Source organism: Protopterus annectens, chromosome 2.part0 (assembly GCF_019279795.1).
Source record: "Protopterus annectens isolate FY-2018-M chromosome 2.part0, PAN1.0, whole genome shotgun sequence".
Lineage (NCBI taxonomy): Eukaryota > Metazoa > Chordata > Ceratodontiformes > Protopteridae > Protopterus > Protopterus annectens.
Window position 1 is genome coordinate 1,818,482,482 of NC_056728.1, and position 23,652 is coordinate 1,818,506,133.

General features: G+C 41.0%; 1 protein-coding gene across 2 annotated transcripts in view; it reads left to right on the forward strand.

Moving 5' to 3' along the window:
- ELP3 (elongator acetyltransferase complex subunit 3) overlaps positions 1-23,652 on the forward strand; it is a 1,566,942-nt gene that overhangs the window by 1,102,634 nt on the left and 440,656 nt on the right. For both annotated transcript variants that reach the window (XM_044061854.1, XM_044061853.1), the window contains exon 14: positions 12,193-12,274. In XM_044061854.1, the coding sequence (XP_043917789.1) occupies positions 12,193-12,274 (82 nt within the window). The remainder of the gene's footprint in view (positions 1-12,192; positions 12,275-23,652) is intronic.

Below are 23,652 nucleotides of genomic sequence, written 5' to 3' on the forward strand. Positions count from 1 at the left end.
TAGATATAGCTTTGTTATACAGTTAACAGCAACTTAATAAAATTTGCTCTGATTGAGTTCATCTTCCAAGGCCAACACCTTCCCTCATACACCCCTCTTTTTACCATCTAAGTCAGGCCAGAAGATATGCTGAAGAAGCTGACTAAATTTGCTGGAGGTCTGTGTTATTTTCTGCAGGAAGTAAATTAAGCCTGTGGGCTGAGGTCCAAACCCAAGGGATTTTAGATGTTCTGTAGTACAGCTTAGAATTTTTCCCATCCTTTTCATTTAAGTTTGTGATGTACCCCTCATCATTGGAAATCTGATGAATATTTCAGTTTTATGGTATATTCTGGATTTCCAAAACTTTCCATATTTCACTAGAACTTTAGTTCTTTTACATCTAATCACCCAAACAAATTCAAAGCGAACATACTGAAAAAATAAAAGAACATCTACAAGAAATGACAGTAATTTAAGGTACAGCTGCATAACAATGGGACATTGAATAATTGTTCACTCATATGCAATCACCATTTTCTACATGGGGTTGGGGTGTCGTGTCAACTGTTACCGTCTCTGTCAATTTTGTGCTACTCTCCTACCTTCTTCGACAGTCATGCCTGACTGTCACAGGTCTTTTGTCGCACAAGACATCCATTTCTTTTGCTGGACGCCCTCGTTTCCTCTTACCTTCTTCTTATCTGTCCCAAATCTTCTTCACCAGACGACTTCTGCTTTTCTACATGTGTGCTAAAACCACTTCAATCTGTTCTCTTTGGCTTTCTCTGCAATTGGAGATGTTCATCGTGTTTCACTGTTGCAGTCATTACACTAGGGTTATCCTGCTGGCAGGCTACCCGCAGTCCGCCTGAATTCCAAAGTCCTGGTCCGGCATCGGTTGCTGTCGCCTCTTCCCTGACGTCAGTGCGCCAGGGGTATAAAAGATGCAGCCAATGCCATTTTCTTCAGTCTTTCTTGCTGTGCGGTGCCCGAAGCAAAAGCAGTTCGCAAGTGCCGGTCAGCTGACTCCTGAGATTTTCGAAATTGAATTTCAGATCCGAAGTCTTCTATAAAGCTAAGTACCAAGTTGGGGAAACTTTTTTCTTGCTCCAGACCGATGTCAGAAAAAGTTAACAATTGTATTTCTTGTGGGAAGCAAATACCTCATAAGGATTTTCATTCTTACTGTATTCCTTGCCTAGGCCCTGACCGCGACGTTGCTAGTTGTCGGTTTTGTGCTTGATTTAACCAACACACTATTAAGTGGAGAGCCAAGATTACTCAGATTCTAAGAAAAGGCTCAGAGACTTTCTTTTACTACCTCAGCACCAACCTCTTCCTATTCCACCTGTTCTAGACATTGTAGATGTATTTTCAGAGTTCGGCCTGTTTCCCGACTCTTTACCTCCTGCACCTGTTAAGCCAGACAGATACTACAGGGTTCCAGATTCTCATAAATTTCTATATAAAAAACCTTGCTACTGACCCAGAAACTATTTCTCAGGGTCCCAAAGGGGTCAAGGCTGCTACTGCAAAAAACCCTGTCCCCTCAGATAGAGATTCTAGGGCACTGGACAGATGGGGGAAAAAGTTTACACTTCTGCTACCTTGGCTGTAAAGGCTTTAAATTGTCAGTTTCATATGCTTAAATATCAGCAATACTTAATGTCTCTGCTAAAACAGAAAATGTTGACAAATTCTGATTGTTCTGAGAACAAGGAAATGCAGGATTTATTGCATGCAGCTGAACAAGTGGGAAAACATACTTTGCAATGTGGGTATGATTCACTGGAGGCCTCTTGCAGGGCCGCTGTAACAGGTTCTCTCATTAGAAGGCATGCTTGGTTAAAGGAACAGACTCTGCCTGATCATGTTAAAGCAAAATTATTGGATGCTCCATTACAGCATGATACTTTGGTGTTAAGGCAGAAGAGGTATTGAAGAAAATGGAGGATAAAGCTAAATCTATGCAGACAGTAAAGGATTTCTTACAGGTACAGCCACCCAGATTTAGCAGGAACTGGCCTTCTAAGAATTGGTCCTTTCCCGTGTCAGACAGGCCACAAAGAGGCAGATATAGATGCCCTTGAGGCAGATACAGACGCCCTAGAGGCAGACAACAGCCCCAGGGCTCATACAGGCCCAAACAACGGGGTGCTTCTACCTGCAAAAGCAGAGAAGACAAATCACAGCCATATAGGAAACAGCCTCAATGACTTCCCTCTGCCAATGCCAAGCATTTATCTTTTGGCAGCGCTCTTAGGGGGAAAGCTAGCATTTTTTTCACAAAATTGGCACATGATCACCCAGGACAAATGGGTCTTAAATATAGTCTCTCAGGGCTACAGGTTCCTCTTTCACATCCTTCCAAAGGCAAAACGTATGCCAGACCTGCCACACAATCAATGGGCAGAGGCACAAAAACAAGTTTCATCTCTCATGGACATGAGGGCTATTCAACCAGTGCCACAACAAGAGCAGGGACAAGGATTTTACTCGAGACTTTTCTTAGTACCAAGAAAGGACAAAGCATGGAGACCAATTCTGGACCTGTCTATTCTAAATATTTTTCTGGACATTCAAAATGTTGACTGCAGCAGCTTCTGCCCATGCTGGGCAAGAAAGCTTGGCTTGTAACTTTGGACCTCAGAGACATACCTGCATGTCCCAATCAGACAATCTTGCAGAAGATACCTCAGATTCATAGCTGGCTCAATGCACTACCAATTCTCTGCACTTCCCTTTGGCTTATCTACTGTGCCCAGGGTCTTCACAAAATGCCTGGCACCAGTAATTGCATTTTGCAGACAAAGAGGAATTCAGATATATCCCTGCTTGGACGACTGCCTTATTCAAGCAGAGACCAAAGACATTCTACTAAAGCATCTGGCGTTTGTAAAAGATTACTAATTTGCCTAGGGTACACAGTAAATGAAAATAAATCAAAACTAGTACCCTCTCAAGAGATAATATTCCTGGGTGCAAGCTTAAATACAACTGCCCAGATGGCTTATCTCATGCTAGACAAAGGCAACTGACTTCCTACTTCGAAAGCATGGCAACAAAGATCCAGTTATCCGCAAGAAAAGTTCTGCAGGCTCTGGGCTACATGGCCTCCTGCATTCTGCTAATTCCATATGCAAGACTGCATATGAGGAAACTTCAGTGGTATCTAAAAAGTGTTTGGACTCAACATTGCCACAGCCTGGAATCATTAATTTCACTCATTCCCTGCCTGCAACAGGAGTTTTGATGGTGGGCACAGGCCTGTCACCACAAGAAGGGACAGCCATTCACTTTACCCAAAGCCAGGCAAACACTAACAGATGCATCAGATTATGCCTGGGGGGCCAACATGGCAGGAAAATGTATTCAGGGCACATGGCCCCCAAGCCAAAGGCATCTTCACATCAATCAAAAAGAGATGCTAGCTGTACAAAATGCCCTGACAGCCTTCAAGGACCTACTTCATCCAGGACAGCTACTGATAAAGATGGACAACACCACAGTTATGTGGTACATAAATAAGCAGGGGGGGAACACATTCCTACCCCCTCTGCAGACAAGCCATGATTTTGTGGAACACAGCATTGACTTACCAAGTACACCTGCAAGCACAATTCCTGCCAGGAAAAACAAATGCTCTGGCAGGCGAACTAAGCAGAAACCTCATGGATCCTTGCGAGTGGAAACTAGATCCACAAATCTTCAGCATGATAACAAGGAAATGGGGATGCCCAGACAAAGATCTTTTTGCCTCCCTTCACAACTGCCAACTTCAGAGATTCTGCACAAGGACTTATCACAAACAAGCATGGAAAGTGGATGCTTTGTCATTCAGCTGGAACAACCTTACAGTATATGCCTTTCCTCCACTGCCTCTCCTCCCCAAGGTACTCCTAAAGGTCAGACAAGAGAAGCCACAAATGATACGGATTGCCCCAGATTGGCCACGCCAATACTGGTACCCAATCCTAAGGAGCTTGTCTCAAGGCCCAGCCTGGACATTGCCTCAAATTCCTCATTTACTGACCCAACAAAAGTCAGATCCTGCACAGCCAACTCAGAACCCTAAATCTAGCTGCATGGCGGATAGTGTAACCATTCAGAATACACCTCTCTCTCAAGCGGTTATGGATGTTATTTTGGAGGCCAGGAGGCCCAGCACCAGAAAATCTTATGCAGAAAAATTGAAGAGATTATGCGCTTGGAACCAGGCACAAGGAATTGACATGCTTGTTCCAAATATTTCTCAGATTTTACAATATCTAACTGAGATGCTGGACAAAGGCCTATCCTTCTCATCAATTAAGATCCAAGCCTCTGCCATTTCAGCTCATTACAATACAGACCCACCTATTTTTTCACATCCATTGCTTAGGCAGTTCCTCAGGGGGGCCAAAAACATAAGACCTCCAAGGAGAGCACCAATACCTGCATGGGACCTCAATTTTGTCTTGGAAAAACTCACACTGCCTCCTTTTGAGCCAGCCAATACAGCTGAGATAAAAGTCTTATCATGGAAAACAGCTCTGCTCCTAGCAATAACTTCAGCAAGAATAGACTCAGAGTTACAGGCATTAATGGCTGTGGAACCTTTTATTATCTTCCATCCGGACAGGGTTTCTCTAAGGACAAACCCAACATTTATGCCTAAGGTAGTGTCCAGTGTGGCTCTTAACTAAACCATTCATGTGCCTACTTTTTACCCAAACCCACAGAATAAAGGGGAGAGACTTCTGCATTCTTTGGACGTACACAGACAGCTACTCTTCTACTTGGACAAAACTAAAGCTTTCAGAAAGACTGAGCAACTTTTAGTGGCATATGCTGCAGGATCACAAGGAAAGGCTATCTCAAAGCAGACAATTTCAAAATGGATAGGACACTGCATTTGTTTCTGCTATTCACAACATGGCAAATCAGTGCCTAAGGGCATTAGACCACATTCTACCAGGGCAGCAGCCACCTCAGCAGCCTTCCTCAGAGGAGTACCAACCAAGGATATTTTGGAGGCTGCAACTTGGATTTCAGTGCATACTTTTTTACTAAGCACTGCCACTTACCTCTCTACTCTGAATCTAGAGCAGGCTTTGCCACTGCAGTTGTACAGGGCCTTATAGCCACTCCTAATTCTATTTAGACCCAGCCGCCCAACCTCAGCTTTGGGATTCAACCCAAGTATAATGACTGCAACAGTGAAACACAATGAACATAGTACAGTTGTGTACCTACCATAAACGTAGATGTTAGAGTGTATTCACTGTTGCAGTCCAGGTTACCCACCCACCATCCCCCTTTCTTTGCTGGGACTTATCTGTACTTCTCTATACTATACAACCTATGTGGTGTATTTGCTTGAAGATGAAGGTATTGTTCATTTTAGTGCATGCTTTTATAAGCAATTTTTTTTAGCCTACCCTTTTGGGGGCACATGACATCTGGGGCAAGAAAAACTGAAGAAAATTGCGTCGGCTGCATCTTTTATACCCCTGGCACACTGACGTCAGGGAAGAGGCGACAGCAACCAATGCTGGACCAGGACTTTGGAATTCAGGCCGACTGCGGGTAGCCTGCCAGCAGGATAACCCTAGTGTAATGACTGCAACAGTGAATACACTCGAACATCTACATTTATGGTAGGTACACAACTGTACTTTACTTTGGCTTCTGCTGTGATGGCATTTCTTTGTCGGTCCCATAGTGTGCATCCCACCACCCACCTAACATTTAAAAAGTCGATTACAGACTTATCAAGTGATGAACATATTAGAATGAGTGAAGGTGAACTGGGTATGTTTCCCTGTGGTTATTGTGGCTATATTGATAGTACCAATCATTTTAAACATCCGGAGAAAGGTGTTGAGTATTCCTTTAAAATTAGGGCAGATTGTTTCACTATGGATCTTGTTTGTTTAGCATATTATTTGTTTTGTGGGTGTTTTTATGTTGGCAAAATGAAATAGGCGCCTTAAACAGAGGATTAGTGAACACATACATAAAGAAAGGCAGTAAGTGTAATGCAGTCACCAGACATGTTATTAATAAGGGGGATGCACATGAGTTTAAATTTTTAGTTATTAATAGGATTCATCAGACTGAACATATGGGATACTTTGGTAATATTACAGAGAGGTCCGAGTCCCAGTGGATTATTACTTGTAGAGCAGATAGAGGGTCTGGATTAAATGAGCAGGTGCCATTGAAACTGTACTTAAATCACAAAGGCTGTTTAGGAAGAATTTATTAACAGAGTTTTTTTTTTTTGCAGTATTGTGCCGAAATGCTCTATATACCCTCAGGACAGGTTTGCTGTATTATCTCTGGAACTTAATGATCTTTTGTTTTCTTTTTAGGGGTGCTCCGTGTGATAGCTTGGCTATTTAGTTAGGTCTTTGTTATTTCATTGATTCACTGCTGCCGTAAATTATTTGTTTTTAGTGTAATAGTTGATATGATTTTAAGTTTGTTATATTTTTAAGAGTGAACAACCCAAAATAATAAAACAAGCTTCCACAGGAACCAAGCAATATGGTCCACAAAGTAGGTAGCAAAATGAATAATACGCGGACTAAACGAAAAGTCCAAGATTTATTAACAAAAGTTAGCGCTTTCACCTTTCGGCTTTATCAGACATGAACGAATAAATAACACATTCTTTTAAATACTCTGTCTCTAAGATATATTCACAAAATGAAAGTGAACACGTGGTGTATCTAGCTAGGTTCTTCTCCTGTGAGTCCTTCTATATTGGGAAGACTAATAGGAGACTTGGGGAACGTATAAGGGAACACGTTTATAACACTCGTGTAGGCACCCATACCAATGCCTTAGCTAAACTTTTCATGGACAGAGGTTCTAGCCACACATTTGTTTTATGTCATTCAAGTTTTTAAACCCAATTTACGCGGTGGTGACATTGAGACTTTAACGGAAGAGAATGAATTGAGGTGGATCATTAGATGTCAAGCAGACAGAGAGCCTGGACTTAATGATAAAGCCTCTCTTATACCTGTTCTACGAAAGAGAAGGGTCACAGTGTCTGCCTGAACCACCTATTAGCATTTGTGTTTTTCTTTATGTATATATTTATTATGTGTATATCTTATTGTTTTAATATTTGAGATGTTGTAGGTTTTTATTTCGTGTTTTTATTTCATGAATTCATTTCGTGAATATATCTTGATTTATTTTATCATGTTTATTCATTTATGCATTGATGATATGTGTTATTAATGCGTTATGCATCAGTTTAAGTTGATCTAGTTAATTTCATTTAGATGTTATCGTGTTTTTATTTCCAGTATTTTTAAAGTCTGTTACCTCAGTGACGTTGTTGTTTGTTACACCAATGAGATGTAGAGACAGAGTATTTAAAAGAATGTGTTATTTATTCGTTCATGTCTGATGAAGCCGAAAGGTGAAAGCGCTAACTTTTGCTAATAAATCTTGGACTTTTCGTTTAGTCCACGTATTATTCATTTTGCTACCTACGTTGTGGACCGTATTGCTTGGTTCCTGTGGATGCTTGCTTTATTATTTTGGGTTGTTCAGTGTTTTGACATATCCACAGGTTCTTTGCCCTCTGGTGTCGTGCTTGCTTACTTTTGTTTTTATATTTTTAAGAGTTTTTATGTTAGTATTGTTTTATTATGATATATAGTGTTTGTGTGTTGTATATTTAGCATGATTTGTATTAGGCTGTATGCCTTTAAAGATCTATTCAATACATTAGTTAAATTGTAGCAGAACTTCTGCTATTCCACTGGAGAATGTGGTCCATATTTAGTTGCTTAGTTACTATTGATACTTTGCATCTTATTGGCCAATGGAGGTTTGAATTGATGTGATGATTTTATTTAAGGGAAGCTTATTTCGTTGTAATTGTTTGGTCTGATGAAGCATTTGTAACGCAAAAGTGCTTACCTGTTTTAATAAAAGTTATTTTTGTTTTTATTGTTGTTTTGCTTACTAGGTTCCTGTGCTGATATGTACGAGTCTTTCAAACGTATTTTGGTGCCCGTTTTTAGTTTGGGCTTAATACTTGTTTTAGTGTTCCGTCACCATTCATCCTAGGTGGACTTTACATTTTGTAGCATATTCTTCTGTTAAGACACACCTGTCCGCTATTTTTGCTTATCTGCCTTTGACTACCCCTTTGGCTTCTAAATTTGAGAACAGTTTCTTAAAGGCGTCCTTCACATTAGGCCTCCCAAGAAGGTTGTTCCTCCTTCCTGCGACCTTATTTTTTTTATTTCAAAAAATTAACTCTGGCTCCTTTTGAGCCTGTGGCTTCACCTTCTTTACAGCATTGTTCAGGTTCTTTACAACATTGTTGTAAGACTGTTCTTTTGGCCCTTACCTATGCAAGATGGGTGTCTGAGCCGCAAGCCCTTATGGGCGTTCCTTCTTTTTTGTTTTTTCATAAAGACAGGGTATCCGTTCATACTAATCCTTTTATGCCCAAGGTTGTTAATGAAGTTCTCTTAATCAGTCTGTTCATTTGCCCACTTTTTCCCTTCTCCACAATCGACTAGTAAGAAGGTTCATTACACAATGGATTTGCAAAGACAACACTAAAGTCATTCATAAACCTGAGCAGCTTTTTGCTTCCTTTCATTCTACATCTTTAGGTCTGGCTGTTTCCAAGCAAATAACTTCTTCTTGGATATCGAAAGCCATTTATTTTTTTATTCTTTTCATGGGAAGAGCTTCCTTCTTCTGTTAAGGCTCATTCTACTAGGGCTGTAGTCCCTTCTGGTGCTTTTTTCAAGGCTTTTGCCAGGGCCATTCTTCATGGCCTTTTTGAGGGCTCTGTGGGACTTCAGTCTTCCCATTCTTCTTCTTGAGCTATTGTACTCTCCCCATTGTAAACAATACTACAACAATAATCTGAAGGACATAATACAGTTGTGTAAAATCTTACCATAACAGTAATGTCCATCTCTTCTTTGTTGCCATATTAATTCCCTCCCTCCTCCCCATAATCCTTTTTCCTTATGGATGTACATGTTACCTACTACTGTCCTTAGGCTATCTTTCCTACTGAGGCTTTCTCAGTTCTGAGAATGGTACATCTGGACCATCACCTTTAGGCCCAATGCTGTGCACTGTGTGCATACAAGTGATGTACCATGTACCCATTGCAGCCTAAAGACTTTGGTATTCTGGCCAGATGTCAGGCTTCCCTAGGCAGGAGATCCTTATTGTAAAGAGTATTGGAACAGTGAAGAGAAGGACAGCTATTATTATGGTAAGACTTTACACAAAAAGGGTCTAAATTAATTAAACGAAAAATGACTTAAGCGAAACCTGTTTGAGCGACACGCAATGAGCGAAAGTCCCAAATATCGACGCACAGAAATAAAAAAAAAGTAATACACAAAATCTTTCACTGTTTCCCTGCACTCCCCCACACCCCCGCTACTTAAATATACCAACTCCGAGATCGCACTCCATTAAAGTAACGGGAAGAATTCCCTATGGCGGTCTCCGTTCATAATTGCGATTTTTGTGACTTTCGCTCTTGTGTCGCTCAAATGGGTTTCGCTTAAGACAGTTTTCGTTTAACTAATATAGACCCCTCTTAAAGGTACAAGTATAGGTCTTTTCAAATTGGATTATTAATTGCAAAATTTACTTTAAATGCGATCATAAATGAATAAGAAATCATTTTTCTTAAGTCATTGTTATATTTTATTGTATCCCTTTAACTTATGGTAGCATTATCTGTACTTAAGAAACATCATTCAGTTTAAATCTGCTTACTTTTAAATCAGATATTTCACTTTTCACTCGAGCATTCTTTTCAGCTGTTATCTGGGCTTTCTCTTTTAACACTTGTTGGCATTTAGACAGTGGGGAAGTGTCCTCCTGAATGGCTGATGATGTTGCCCAGTACTTGGTCCATATTAGCATCTCTATGTGATGTTGCACTCTTCTGTAGAGTTTGAACTGTGGCCATGTCCGTATTGCTGGAATGGAACATTCCCAATGCCTGTACAGGGTAAAAAAAGGATTTGGAGCCAACAAGGAATGTTATTTTTAAGGTCAGTGGTTATAATGTTTTTTTTTTGTTCTGCTGGCCTGGATCACAGTTAATAATCGAGTTCTCTTTTTCCTGGTGGAAGTGAAAAAATCATGGTCCACATATATTCTGCTGTCACCAATTTTCAGTATTTTGTACAGCTTCCAGATCTCTTCCAGAATTAGTTCAAGTGCATGCATTTGTAAACAAACTACAGTAGTGTGCAGTTACCTCCTGATGTCCAGCTGCAGTTTCCATAGGGGTCTGTGCACTCTCTCAATTTTAATTTTATCTAATGACATACCAGTACACGCAGACAGCTGCTACTGAGTGAATTGGAGATGGTATCTTCCTTCATGGTCCTCTGAAATCCTGATCAGGCAGAGATTTTTTTACAGTGAGCTCTGTTTTCTTGTTCATTTAACTTAAACTACATCTAATCCAGTTGAGCTTCTGTTGATACAGTGCAAGTCCTTAACATTACATTCTTGTCAATCAATGACTGTAAAATGTCTGGATTTTCATTTAAATTTGAATCTGTGTCTGACAGGTGACTGTCATTTCTTGAAGTAGTCTTATATTGTTTTGTTAACTTCTTTTATCTCCCTTAGGATCAAGTGAAGTGATGCTGATTATCTTAGACATTTCCTACTTTGGTTAATTCTCCCATCATTGTTTTTGCTGTAATGTCGGAGCAGTCCTGTTTACATTTTAATATTATGAATTTCAGTGATCCAGCTTTAGCTTTTTGTTTATGTGCTATGTTGCTGCTGTAGTGTTATCTTTCTGATAAATATGGGGAGCTCACTTATTAGGGGGCTACCAATCCAATACGTATATTGGGACCATAGTAACCTTCCAGCTGTCAACCTGTGAGGTACCATATCGGAAGTCCCATTCATATAATGAATTGTTAAAGCAGCAAAACTATTTGAATATCATCTATTATGATGAACTTACTCACAGAACTCAACCTTCTATACTGTAATTCTGGTCCCTCATTATCAATTTATATAGATTACAGTGGCCAGTCGTGTCCAGAATTTTTGTTGTGCTGCTTTCTTACCTCTGTATATTCAGTTTACTGTGTAAAGATAATGTGCTATTGAACTGTTTCATTTGTGGGCCATTTGTCCTAAGTATTTAGATGATTGTTTGTGCTGTGCAGCACCTTTGTAGAAAGTGCTGTATTAGTTACAGGATACTGAGCTACCATGGGGTGTGTGCACAGTCTAGTCACTTAACGTGCTTTCCAGAATTATTTTAGATGTTTTACATCCTAGAACGTCAAGATGATAAACAGTGGTGAGCCATTTATTCAGCAATTTTTGGAATATTTACATTTTAAGTTGCATGGTTTCGTCTTTATAGCATTTCAGTTTTTTAGCAGATCTTGGGCCTTCTGTAACAGAAGAATGTTAATGTATTCAAACTAAAATTAGGTAAGAGCTGGTCTACCTCAGTTAACTGCATCACAGAATGTCAGAAGGAGTTTTCTTTTGCAGGAAAGATGCATAAGGAACACAGTGTAACTTAGATAATAGTGGCACTGTGAGACAGAAGTAGGGAATCTTTTAGCAGCCCCTTACCTTTTTTGAAAAGAACAATCTGTACAGAAAGCTAGTACCTTTTAAAATGAACATGGTCTGTAAAGAAAGTCTGCAGAGAATGAAAAAATATTAAGTATTTCCTCCTAATCTCTGTTTCACTTTAACATACAGCGAAGCTCAAAACAATGCTCTCTACTGTGGAAACAGTGTGATTTGGTTTCATTAGTTCTGAGAAGCACTGGAACATTGTCTTCTTTCTGGCATAGCTGACTTGAACGTTGATCTTCTTTCACCAAGAATATAGGGGCCCAGTAATTTAGCAGAGAGGTACAAATTTAAAACCGCAAGAAAGAGAAAGCATGATCTTTGTAATGGAGTGACATGCACATTGGTAGAACTTTAATAAAATGTAATTTCATTTTCATATTATGCAAGTGTTTGCCACTTACCAGGTCATTGTTTGCCCTTGCAATCCATTTTGAGAGCTGTACTGTGAAATGCCATGTAGTCTTTGTGCAGAGATGTGGCGCTGACTTTTTTTGATTGCAGCCTTTCTTGATTTAATAGAACCTTTGAATGATTGTGCTTTATGTGGTTCTTGACCTTTTATCACTTTCTCACTCTTTCTTCCAGGGCTTTGGAATGTTGTTAATGGAAGAAGCAGAGAGAATTGCCAGAGAAGAACATGGGTCAAAGAAAATTGCAGTCATTTCAGGTAATAGCAAGTCATATGGGAAAGTGGTGCTGAACTTTGGTACCGAGTACTCTGAAGTCCTGTTCTGAAGTAGTAGCTGAACAAGTGGTTCCATTTTCAAAATGTTTTTGTTGTCTCATGTAGGAAGAGCATTGTCAGTATGGTTCCAAAATTATAAAACGTAGCACAGAGTGGCAGGAGCATACATATGCATGTGTTATGGTACATATTTTAGGTTGCTTTCCTGTGTAAACAAACACGCGCATTACTCACATTTGGCAGAGAACTACAGTTAATTTTAACAATTTCTGTCCTTTCAGTCTGCATATGTACACCAGTCCCCAGATATTTGTTAAGTATAAGGTGGATACACTCTCAGAGGAGAGTGTGTGAAATGAGGTTTTCTTGTTATGTAGATAGTGCAGTCAGACTTGTTAGTATATTTTTACACAGTTACTAAAGGAACCTTGGGAGCAGATTTCCATTTCCAGTCTTCTGGGGCTTTTTATGACAAAGTTCTTCCTTTTCTCACAAAGAAGACCACAGATGTAATCAGTTGATTGTTGAACAACGAACCTAATTTTGGCTTTATGAAATCACTTGTTTGGAAAATGGCATGAAAAATCCTGTGACTAGTGGGTCAGATGATGTCAGAAACTGCTTACTGCAAGCCTTCTTATCTTCATTGGGGAAGAGTCTTGCACATGGTGAAGTCATTTATGAAGTGCGTAATGTAGCAGAAGGAGCTGGTTTGCTCTCTATAGAGTGTTGATAAGTTGACCAGACATTGGCCTGTACGTACACAAATTGATTGCTGTTTACAGTGCAAGTACTAATAAGTAGTGCTGAATGGTACATAATCTGTTTGCAGGAAACATGGTGGATGGGGTATCACTAGTGTCATTAGCCTGCTGAGTTTATTTGATTGCGTTTTACTGATGTTGTAGAATGGTTGGAAGTAGAGGTAGGATAGGTGCCAGGCTGTATGGGTCTGTGGAGCTCTTACCCCATCAATTTCAACTGTGCTGCCTGTGTAGAGCTTCACAATAATATCATTCTAAACAGAAAATTAATCCTCAGCTACTAGCCACCAGTGTTAAATTATGTATTATATGGAAGAAATCTCAGCAGCAATTTAATAACTGCTTTAATTAAATAATTCAGTCAGAATTGTGTAAGTGTATTTGAGTTTCCTATGCTTTTTCTTCAGCTATATGGATAAAAGAAGCTTGCATGAATAAAGAATGTTCTCATTGTACTATTTTTCATTTGTTCAGATGTAAGAATATTAAAAATAAAACCACTGGAATGGCACAGAAGGTTTATGGCAAAAAAAAACAGAAAAATAAAACCACTGGATCCAGAAAAATAGCATTTTAGTGTTGTAAGAATATGTAAAAGTTGGGCATGGTAGTCTGCACTTATTACCTACTCTGTTATGCTGTTAAGCATCTGCATTTCCTGCTTGTGTTTGCATGCTCTCATTAGCACTTAAATAACAGACTTTGCTGCTGCTGTTCTCCAGAGGTTAATGTTGCAAGTGAAGAGCCAGAAGAGACAGGAAATTATTGTTATCCAGTTGTATGCTGGTTGTTTTTTTGCTCTCGCAATAGTACCATGGAAGCATACCTCTCAGCTGTACAGTTTTTCGCGGAATGTCCAGATTTTTTGCCTCATATGTTTAGTCCATTTTTCATAAAATTGTGATTTTCTGGTAAATCATTAAACATTGAAGTCAGAGAATAATGGCAGACATTTCAGTTAGAAACTTCATACCCTTCAGAATAATGATAATGCAAAACCTGTTATTCTGTTAAGGTTCTAAGTTTGAAAGAGCAATATTTAAAGTTTGTCCCTATTTTTGGGCCATTGTCCCCCCATTATTTATGGCTACGTCCAGATTTTTTGCTCTAAGAGGTTGAGAGGTGTGCTTGGAAGGTGTAAAGTACAATACACCATCCTTTTACATGGCAGTACAGGAGTTTGGTGAAGTATTTATTGTGCATTTGAGTCTGTGGCCTACTTTTCAGACCAGCTTTTTTAACTGAACTCATTTGCTTCTAAATCTAATTTTGTTAGGTAATTCAGAGGAACAGGCTCACAATCTTACTCTCCTGGAGTGCCTTTATTTGAAGTATTTGCATTTTTTTTTTCAGCAAAAGAAACCTATTTTTAAGTTCACGAAGTCTAACCTTTTTCAGAATGCAGTATGTTTCTAAGCCTCTTGGGACAGTGTCAGAAGTCACTGTTTTAGGAGGGGCATCTTCCTATCACTGGATCACTCGATATGCAGTGGATATAACAAGTTTATACACCCCTATTAAAATGCCAGGTTTTTGTGATATAAAAAAATGAGACCACAATAAATAATTTCAAAACTTTTCCCACCTTTAATGTGACCTATAACGTGTACAATTCAATTGAAAAACAAACAAATCTATTAGGGGAAAAAATATAAACAATAAAAAATGTACAATAAGCTGATTACGCAAGTGTACACACCCTTAAACTAATACTTTGTTGAAGGACCTGTTGATTTAATTACAGCATTCAGTCTTCTTGGGTACACACCTGCCATGAATTAGAGACTCTGATTAACCCCAAATAAAGCTCAGCTGTCCTAGTAGGATCAAAAAGTGGAGAAAATATGGGGCAACAGTGACGTTGCAAAGAACTAGACGTCCCTCCAAAATTGATGAAAAGACAAGATGAAAACTGGTCAGGGAGGCTGCCAAGAGACCTACAGCAACACTGAAGGAGCTGCAGGAATGTCTGGCAAGTACTGGTTGTGTACTACATGTGACAACAGTCTCCTGTATTCTCCATATATCTGGGCTATGGAGTAGGGTTGCAAGATGGAAGCCTTTTCTTACACAGAAAAATATCCATCCCAGCTAAAATTTGCAAAACAATACATCAAGTCTCCCAAAAGCATGTGGAAAAATGTGTTATGGTCTCATAAGACCAAGGTTGAACTTTTTGGCTGCAATTCCAAAAGGTATGTTTGGTGCAAAAACAACACTTTGCATCACCAAAAGAACACCATCCCCACGGTGAAGCATGGTGGTGGCAGTATCATGCTTTAGGTTGTTTTTCTTTAGCTGGAACTGGGGCTTTAGTTCCAAATACCAGTCACTTTTGGCCCAAAACCTTCAGGTGTCTGCTAGAAAGCTGAAGATGAAGAGAAATTTCACTTTTCAACATGACAATGACCCCAAGCATACATCCAAATCAACAAAAGAATAATACGTGTTTATTAAAGTAAGGAGAAATGCAGTTACTTAAAAGACAGTTGCATAAACAAAAGAGCATCATACAGTATTATATTGTATATAGACATTAAATTATAACATCTTGAAAGCCCCACCTAATCGGCCATTCCTTCAAAAGAGCACACAATGCAACAATAGAACAATGAAAAGGAGTGTGCACAAATCAACAAAAGAATGGCTTTACCGGAAGAAAATTAAAGTTTTGGAATGGCCCAGCCCATACCACTCAACCTGGAAACATCAAAAATCTGGACAAAGTCCCATGAAAAATAGGTACAAATCTGTATGCTGATTAACATAAAATTTGCATACATAATTATGTAACCCCCCACCCACTGAAATGGAATTGTGGGATATCAACTTTCAAACGCAAACTGAAGAGCAGACAACCAAACTATGGCTCCAGAGACCCAGACCCTGTAGTAAATGGTAACCATTTTCTTTTAAATGTGTAGCAATGATGTTCACTGGAAAGGGAGAAGATGATGAACCTTAAGATTTTGTTTTCGGTGACTTGCAGCATGTGGGTTTTATAGTAAAAGTAGGGGATTTAATGGTAGGCAATATTCTAATCTTTGCAAAAGAATATTGTAGTTTGCTGGGACCTCCAAAAGTCATTCTTTATGGCCTACTGATCAGTGGCATAGCTACAGTTTGTGCCACCCGGGGCTGTCTTTACCGCCCTTCCCCCTACACAAAATCATGGTCGAATGGGGCCTCCCCATATACAGCCCTCCCCGCTGCAGCCATTCCATTGTCCCATTACTTGGCTATTTCACCCCATTTACTATAAACACTGTAATGTGCATACTGCTTTACTTCTGTGATGATTTGGATTTCATTTAAAAGTTTTATTTTACATTTTACAGCACAAACACTAATAACATCTGCTAAACAAAGCAATGCAGTCTCACAATTAAAACAGACTTAGCATTAAAACTTCTCTGTCCTTGAAACTCACATTCATTGAAACTCACATTCAAAGACAATATATCTGGCCAGTGGCAGATAAAGATTAACTTTGGGGTGTTTTCAAATCATAGACCCCTTGCACACGAAACATACATGTGTTCTTTGATGCACCTTCCTGAATGTATTTTATTGTTTTGAACATTTTTCCAGTAAACAATGAAACAAAATGCATGCAGCAATAATGACAAAACTGCCCAGTTCAGAACATTTCCATCATAAGTTTACTCAGACTTCTACAATCCACCAGTATCGGTAAGTATGCACAATCTCTGGAGAAGTAAAAGTCATCTAATTACACATTAAAGAGATCTGTAACTAACGAAGAGGTTGCTGCTAGCAAACAACTTTATATTTCATTGTTTCATCTACAAATAAAGTGCCTGTTGCCCTTGAGGAATAAATTGCCTATAAAAAAATGATAAGCTAGTAATATTACAATAGGAAATGGATGGTAAACTGATAACAGGCTCATAGTTACTAGTTATCGCCGCCAAAGAGGACATTCTCAGGATAGCAGCATCCACCCTATTTAAAATTACAACACAGTACAGCATCAGCAATAAATCTACATAGTGGGAGTAGAACCCACAGCCTTCTGCATCAAAAGCAAGTATTCAACCTGTTATGCTATTAAAAATGCAACAAGACTCGGCATCATAAGCAGCACTGAACTTCTCTATCCCTGAAGCTCTCAGCTCCTTGTAAAATCATCTCGACTGTATCTCTCAACTTTGCAGCTCAAGAAATCTGGAAAAAGCAAAAATTTATTGGGGGAACTAAAGCCCAAAAAACAGGGGCACATTTTAAGCATTGCTTGTATAACCTTGGAAAGTTGCTAAAAATTAAAGTGTTGTGTCACCACCATGCATTTCACTGCCAGAGTCTTTAACTCAGGACCCTGTGCACTACAGTCAGAGTAACATACCACTATGCCAAATCAGCTGTTTCCTGAAAGAGAGGAAGAATGAAACTTAAATGACCATCATTTAGTGAATTCAGTTCTCCCCCTAGCTCTCATCCTCTTAAGAGAAAGCACCTGGACAAAGCCAGTAATGGAGGAATACAGCCTTAAAATAATGACAGATTTCAAATAATGATCTTATAAACTTAGAACTTTGCTAGAACAAAGGATGTTCTTTGTGTTTCACTGTTGCAGTCATTACATTTGGGTTATCTGCTTGCAGGTAGCCCTCAGTCGGCCTGATTAACAAAGTATTGGGTCCTGCGTCAGTTGCTGTCCCTTCTTCCATGATGTCAGGTCGTCAGGGGTATAAAACATGCAGCCGACACCATTACATCAGTCTTTCTTGCCGTGTGGTGCCCGAAGCAAAAGCAGTTCGCAAGTGCCGGTCGGCTGACTCCTGAAGTTTTCGCTTTCGAGTTTCAGAACCGAAGTCTTCAACTAAAACTAAGGACCCCGTTGGGGAAACATTTTCTTGCTCCTTACCGATGTCAGTAAAAGTTAATAATTGCATTACTTGTTGAAAGCAAATACCTCATAAAGATTTTTATTCGTACTGTATTCCTTTCCTAGGCCCTGACCACGATGTACCTTGCTGTCGGTTTTGTGCTTTATTTAATCAGCGCACTATCCGTCGTCTGTATATTTTTGCCTCTAAATATTTCGGTTCTCTGTTTAATTATCCAGAAATGTTGGTTAGCCATCCAGCTACAGGGGTTCCGAAAAAACACAAGGATAAAGACAGAGACAGGCCGCTGAGGTCCAAAACTGCCGAGGATGCTTGTAAGCTAGTTCACCAGTACTCAGTGAGGCGCTTTTGTAGCCCCTTATACCCGCTACTTGTGATTCGCAGGCCTCTACTGAGACCCATTCGTGTCCGGTATGCTGCAAGATGCTTCAACTCTGGAACCCGCGGATGTCTCTACCTTGGATGGGTCCGGAGCTGCTGTGCAGGCACCGGCTTCTGAGGGGTGTATTCAGGTCTATGGACTTGCATATTAAACAGACACCTCCTTCTTCACTTAGGCCTAAATCTCGAACCATGCCTAAAAAAATGGCGCCCAGGCCACATGCTCAGGTCTCTATGCCTAAAAACCAAATGATAAGAATGGCTGAAGATCTAATTACTCTAATCAGGGGTAGCCAACCCCCCCCCCCCGGCCTTCTAAGAGGCCTAGGACTGAAGTTGTTTTTGAATCTTCTGACCAGAATTCTGTTTTTTCTGATTCTTTTGATGAGCTGGATTTGCCCTTATCAGGATTCTGATGCAGAGGACTCTTTTCCCACTGCCTCCCCTCCAGAGGATTTTTCTTTTGGTAAAACCTTACATACTCTAAGGGAGCATTTCCACTGGGAAAGCCATGATTTTTCTGATTCAAAAAAGAGGCTCAGGGGTTTCTTACTTCTGCCTCAGTATAGGCCTTTAGCTATTCCTCCTGTACTAGACATTGTTGTTGATGCTTTTTCGGAATCTAGTTTGGCCCCTGATTCCTTGCCTCCTGCTCCCAGAAAACCTGACAGATACTACAGGGTCCTTGAGTCACACAAGTTCCTTTTTAAAAATCCTATTGCGGATCCAGAGACTATTTCTCAGGGGCCCAAGGGCATTAAGGCTTCTACTGCTGAAAATCCTACCCCTTCTGATAGAGACTCCAGGGCGCTGGATAGATGGGGTAAGAAGGTTTACACTTAAACTGTCAGTTTTATATGTTAAAGTATCAGCAACATGTTATTGGATTGCTTAAACAGAAAATTGTGTTGATTCCTGATTGTGTGGAAAATAAAGAATTTACAGGATTTAATGCATTCTGCTGAACAGGTTGGAAACCATACTTTGCAATGTGGTTTTGATTCATTAGAGGCCTCTTGCAGGGCTACTGTTACTGGGTCCTGGGTCTGTGCTCAGAAGGCATGCTTGGCTTAAGGAGCATCTTTACCTGATCATGTTAAAGCTAAATTGTTGGATGCTCCCTTAAATCAGGACCGCCTGTTTGGCAACAAGGCTGAGGAAGTTCTTAAAAAGATGGAAGATAAAGCTAAATCTATGCAAACTGTTAAAGATTTCTTACAAGTTCAGCCTCCTAGGTTTAGTAGGCACTGGCCCTCTAAAAATTGGTCCTTTCCAGCCCCTTCCAGGTCTTCTCAAGCCAAACCCAGACACAGCAGAATCCCCAAGTTTCAGTCCCAGGGGACACACGAGACTAAGCAGTGGGGGGGCCTCCACTTCCAAATCTGGGAGTAATAAGACTCCCCCTGTGGTAAACTGTCTCAATGACTTCCTTTTAAAATTTCCAAGCAGTTATCAACTAACTGCCCCTTTGAGGGGAAAGATTGCTCTTCATTCAAAGAACTGGGAGCTCATTACCCAGGACAAATGGGTTTTAAATATAGTGTCCCAGGGATACAGATTTCACTTCCACACGTTGCCAACACCAAGCGGGTGGCTGGACCTACCCTCAAATCAGTGGGCAGAGGCCCAAAAACAAGTACTTTCTCTATTAAGCATGGGGGCTATTCAGTTGGTACCAGAAGAGGAAAAGGGACAAGGTTTCTACTCAAGACTTTTCCTGGTACCCAGAAAAGGCAATTCATTGCATCCTATCCTGGACCTGTCTACTCTAAGCACCTTTTTGGAGATTCCAAAATTCAAGATGCTGACTCTTCACCAGTTGCTTTCTATGCTAGGCAAAGATGCCTGGTTGGCAACACTAGATTTAAAAGAAGCATTCCTGCACATCCCAGTTAGGGAATCTTGCAGAAGATACCTTCGCTTCAAAGCTGGCTACACACTATCAGATGTTCATCGTGCATTACAGCTGCAGTAATCACATATGGGTTTTCAGCCGTCAGGCGGTCCCTCGGTCGTCCGAATTCCAAAGTCTTGGTCCGGCGTCGGTTGTCGTCGCGTACTCTTCTGACGTCAGAAAGGCTAGAGTATATAAGACACAGCCGACGCCATCTTCTTCAGTCTTTTTTGCCGCGCGGTGCCCGAAGCAGAAGCAGTTCGCAAGTGCCGGTCGGCCAGCTCCTGAATTACGAAAAAGTTTGGAACCGAAGTCTTCATTAAAGCTAAGTACCCCGTTGGGGAATCTTTTCTTGCCTCAGACTGATGTCAGAAAAAGTTAATAATTGTATTTCTTGTGGGAAGCAAATACCGCATAAGGATTTCCATTCCCTTTGCATACCTTGTTTGGGCCCAGACCACGACGTCTTGGGCTGTCGCTTTTGCGCTACCTTCAATAAATGCACTATCAAGCGTCGGGCGGAGTTCGCCCAGCACTTTTTTGGTAAAGCGTTTAATTATAAAATGTCGTCGGATACTCCGACTACCGCTTTGTCTAAAAAAACGCAAAGAAAAGGACCGCCAGACTAGGACCGCGGTCTCCACCGACACCACGCCGAAGCAGGCTCCACGTGGCCCGGTTCTCAGTGAGACGCCTTTGCAGTCCCTGACTACCGACGACACTCCCTCGGCGGGGTCTTCTGTACCGAGACCGCTGGTTCTTGCCCTTTCCCAGACTACAACCAAGCCCCTGCATATGTCGAGCCTACCAATGTGGATAGATCTACATCCACCCATGGTGTATTTAGGCCTTCATCATCTTTCTCTATCAAGGCCTTCACTAAATCCAAAACAGCCAGGCACCATACTAGGCCGGCTACACAAGGCCCATCACCTGGGCCCATGCCTAAGAAGCACATGCTTAAAATGGCTGAGGACCTTATCACTCTTATCAGAGGCTCCCAGGCCCCTCCGGATAAGAGACCCAGAGTAGAGGAGGATTCTCCTTCTTCTGACCAGGGATCCATTTTATCAGAACATTCTGATGCTGAAGAACACTCCTATTCCCCTTTCGAGGATTCGGATGCAGAGCAGTCTATTCCTTCTGTATCCCCCCCTGAGGATTTTTCTTTTGGGGAAACCTTACACTCTTTGAGAGAGCACTTCCACTGGGAAGGCCAAGACTTTTCAGACTCCAAGAAAAGACTTAGGGAATTTCTCTGGTTACCTCAGCATAGACCTTTGGCTATTCCTCCTGTTTTGGAGGTATTGGATGATGTTTACTCAGAGGCTTGCCTTAATCCTGATTCTTTGCCTCCTGCACCAGTTAAGCCGGATAGGTATTACAGAGTACCTAATTCTCATCAGTTCCTCTACAAAGGCCATAATGCAGACCCTGAAACTATTTCTCAAGGCCCTAAAGGAATTAAGGCCTCCACGGCCAAGAATCCACTTCCTGCGGAAAGGGAATCTAGATCTCTAGAAAGGTGGGGTAAGAAGGTTTATACCTCGGCCACCCTAGCCATGAGGGCCTTAAACTGCCAGTTTCATATGATTAAATATCAACAATTCCTGTTATCACAATTAAAGACCAAAATGTCACAACCTGAACAACCAGATATAAAAGAGTTGCAGGATATGATGCATAGTGCAGAGCAAGTGGGTAAGCACACTTTACAATGTGGTTATGATGCCCTAGAGGCCTCCAGCAGAGCGGCCGCTACCGGATCAGTCATTCGCAGACATGCATGGCTTAGGGAACAAAATCTGCCAGACCATGTGAAAGCAAAAATTCTGGATGCACCTTTACATAAGGATGTTCTTTTTGGTGCTAATGCTGAGGATATATTACGTAAAATGGAAGAAAAAGCAAAATCTATGCAAACTGTCAAAGCTTTCTTACAGGTCCAGCCACCACGGTTCAGCAGGAATTGGCCTTCAAAAAACTGGTCCTTTCCAACCACTGAGAAGCCCCAAAGAGGCAGATACAGACGCGGAAGGGGGAGAGGACAAGCCCAAGGGTCCTATAGAGGCAGACAATGGCAATCTCCAGCACCAAGAGGTGGTGACGACAGTGCACAGCAGTACAGGAAGCAGACTCAATGACTCCCTCATTTCCATGCCAAGCAAAATACAACTGGCAGCACCTTTGGGAGGGAAACTGGCACTATTTGCAAACAATTGGCATATTGTCACAACAGACAAATGGATTCTGGACATTATAAGCAGAGGCTACAAATTCCATTTTCACACTCTTCCAAAAATGAGAGGCATGCCAAATCTACCACAAAATCAAAGGGTAGAGGCACAACTACAAATTACAAAGCTCCTAAACATGAGGGCTATACAAAAGGTACCTACGCACCAACAAGCACAAGGTTTTTATTCAAGGCTTTTCCTGGTGCCAAGAAAAGGAAGCGACTGGAGACCCATACTGGACTTATCCATCCTAAACACATTTCTTCTCGTGCCAAAATTCAAGATGCTCACATTACAGCAACTCCTTCCCATGCTGGGCAAGGGGTTCTGGCTGGTAACATTGGACCTCAAGGAGGCATACCTGCATGTCCCAATCAGACAAAGTTGCAGAAGATACCTCAGATTTCTTGCAGGTTCAAACCACTATCAATTCTCTGCATTGCCCTTTGGCTTATCTACTGCGCCCAGAGTATTCACCAAGTGCCTGGCATCAGTGATTGCATACTGCAGACTTCAAAGGATACAAATTTACCCTTATCTGGACGACTGCCTGATCCAAGCGGACAGCAAACACATACTTCTGAAACACCTGGCATATGTGACACGGTTACTGCTTTCTCTGGGATACACCATCAACAAGGAGAAATCAAAGCTTAACACCCTCTCAGAAAATAACCTTCCTGGGTGCCAACTTGGACACAAACACCCAGATGGCCTACCTTACGCCAGAAAAACAAGGGCAATTATCTCAGTACTTCAAAATACTTGCAAAAAGTACCAGGCTTACTGCAAGGAAAATCCTGCAGGCTCTGGGATTCATGGCATCTTGCATTCTTCTAATCCCATGCGCAAAGCTGCACATGAGGAAACTTCAATGGTACCTAAAAAATCTATGGTCTCAACACAGTCACAGCTTGGAAGCGGAGATTCCAATAATTCCCTGTCTTCAAAAGGAATTCATATGGTGGGCCCAAGCATGCCAAGAAAACACAGGCCTCCCATTCTGCAAACCTCAAGCTACACAAGTCATAACCACAGACGCTTCAGACTACGCCTGGGGAGCGCACATGAAGGACAGGTGCATTCAGGGTAGATGGCCCCAAAAAGAAAAGCACCTTCACATCAATCAAAAAGAAATGCTGGCAGTAATAAATGCAATCTCAGCGTTCAGAGAATTCCTGCATCCAGGACAACTGCTCATAAGAACAGACAA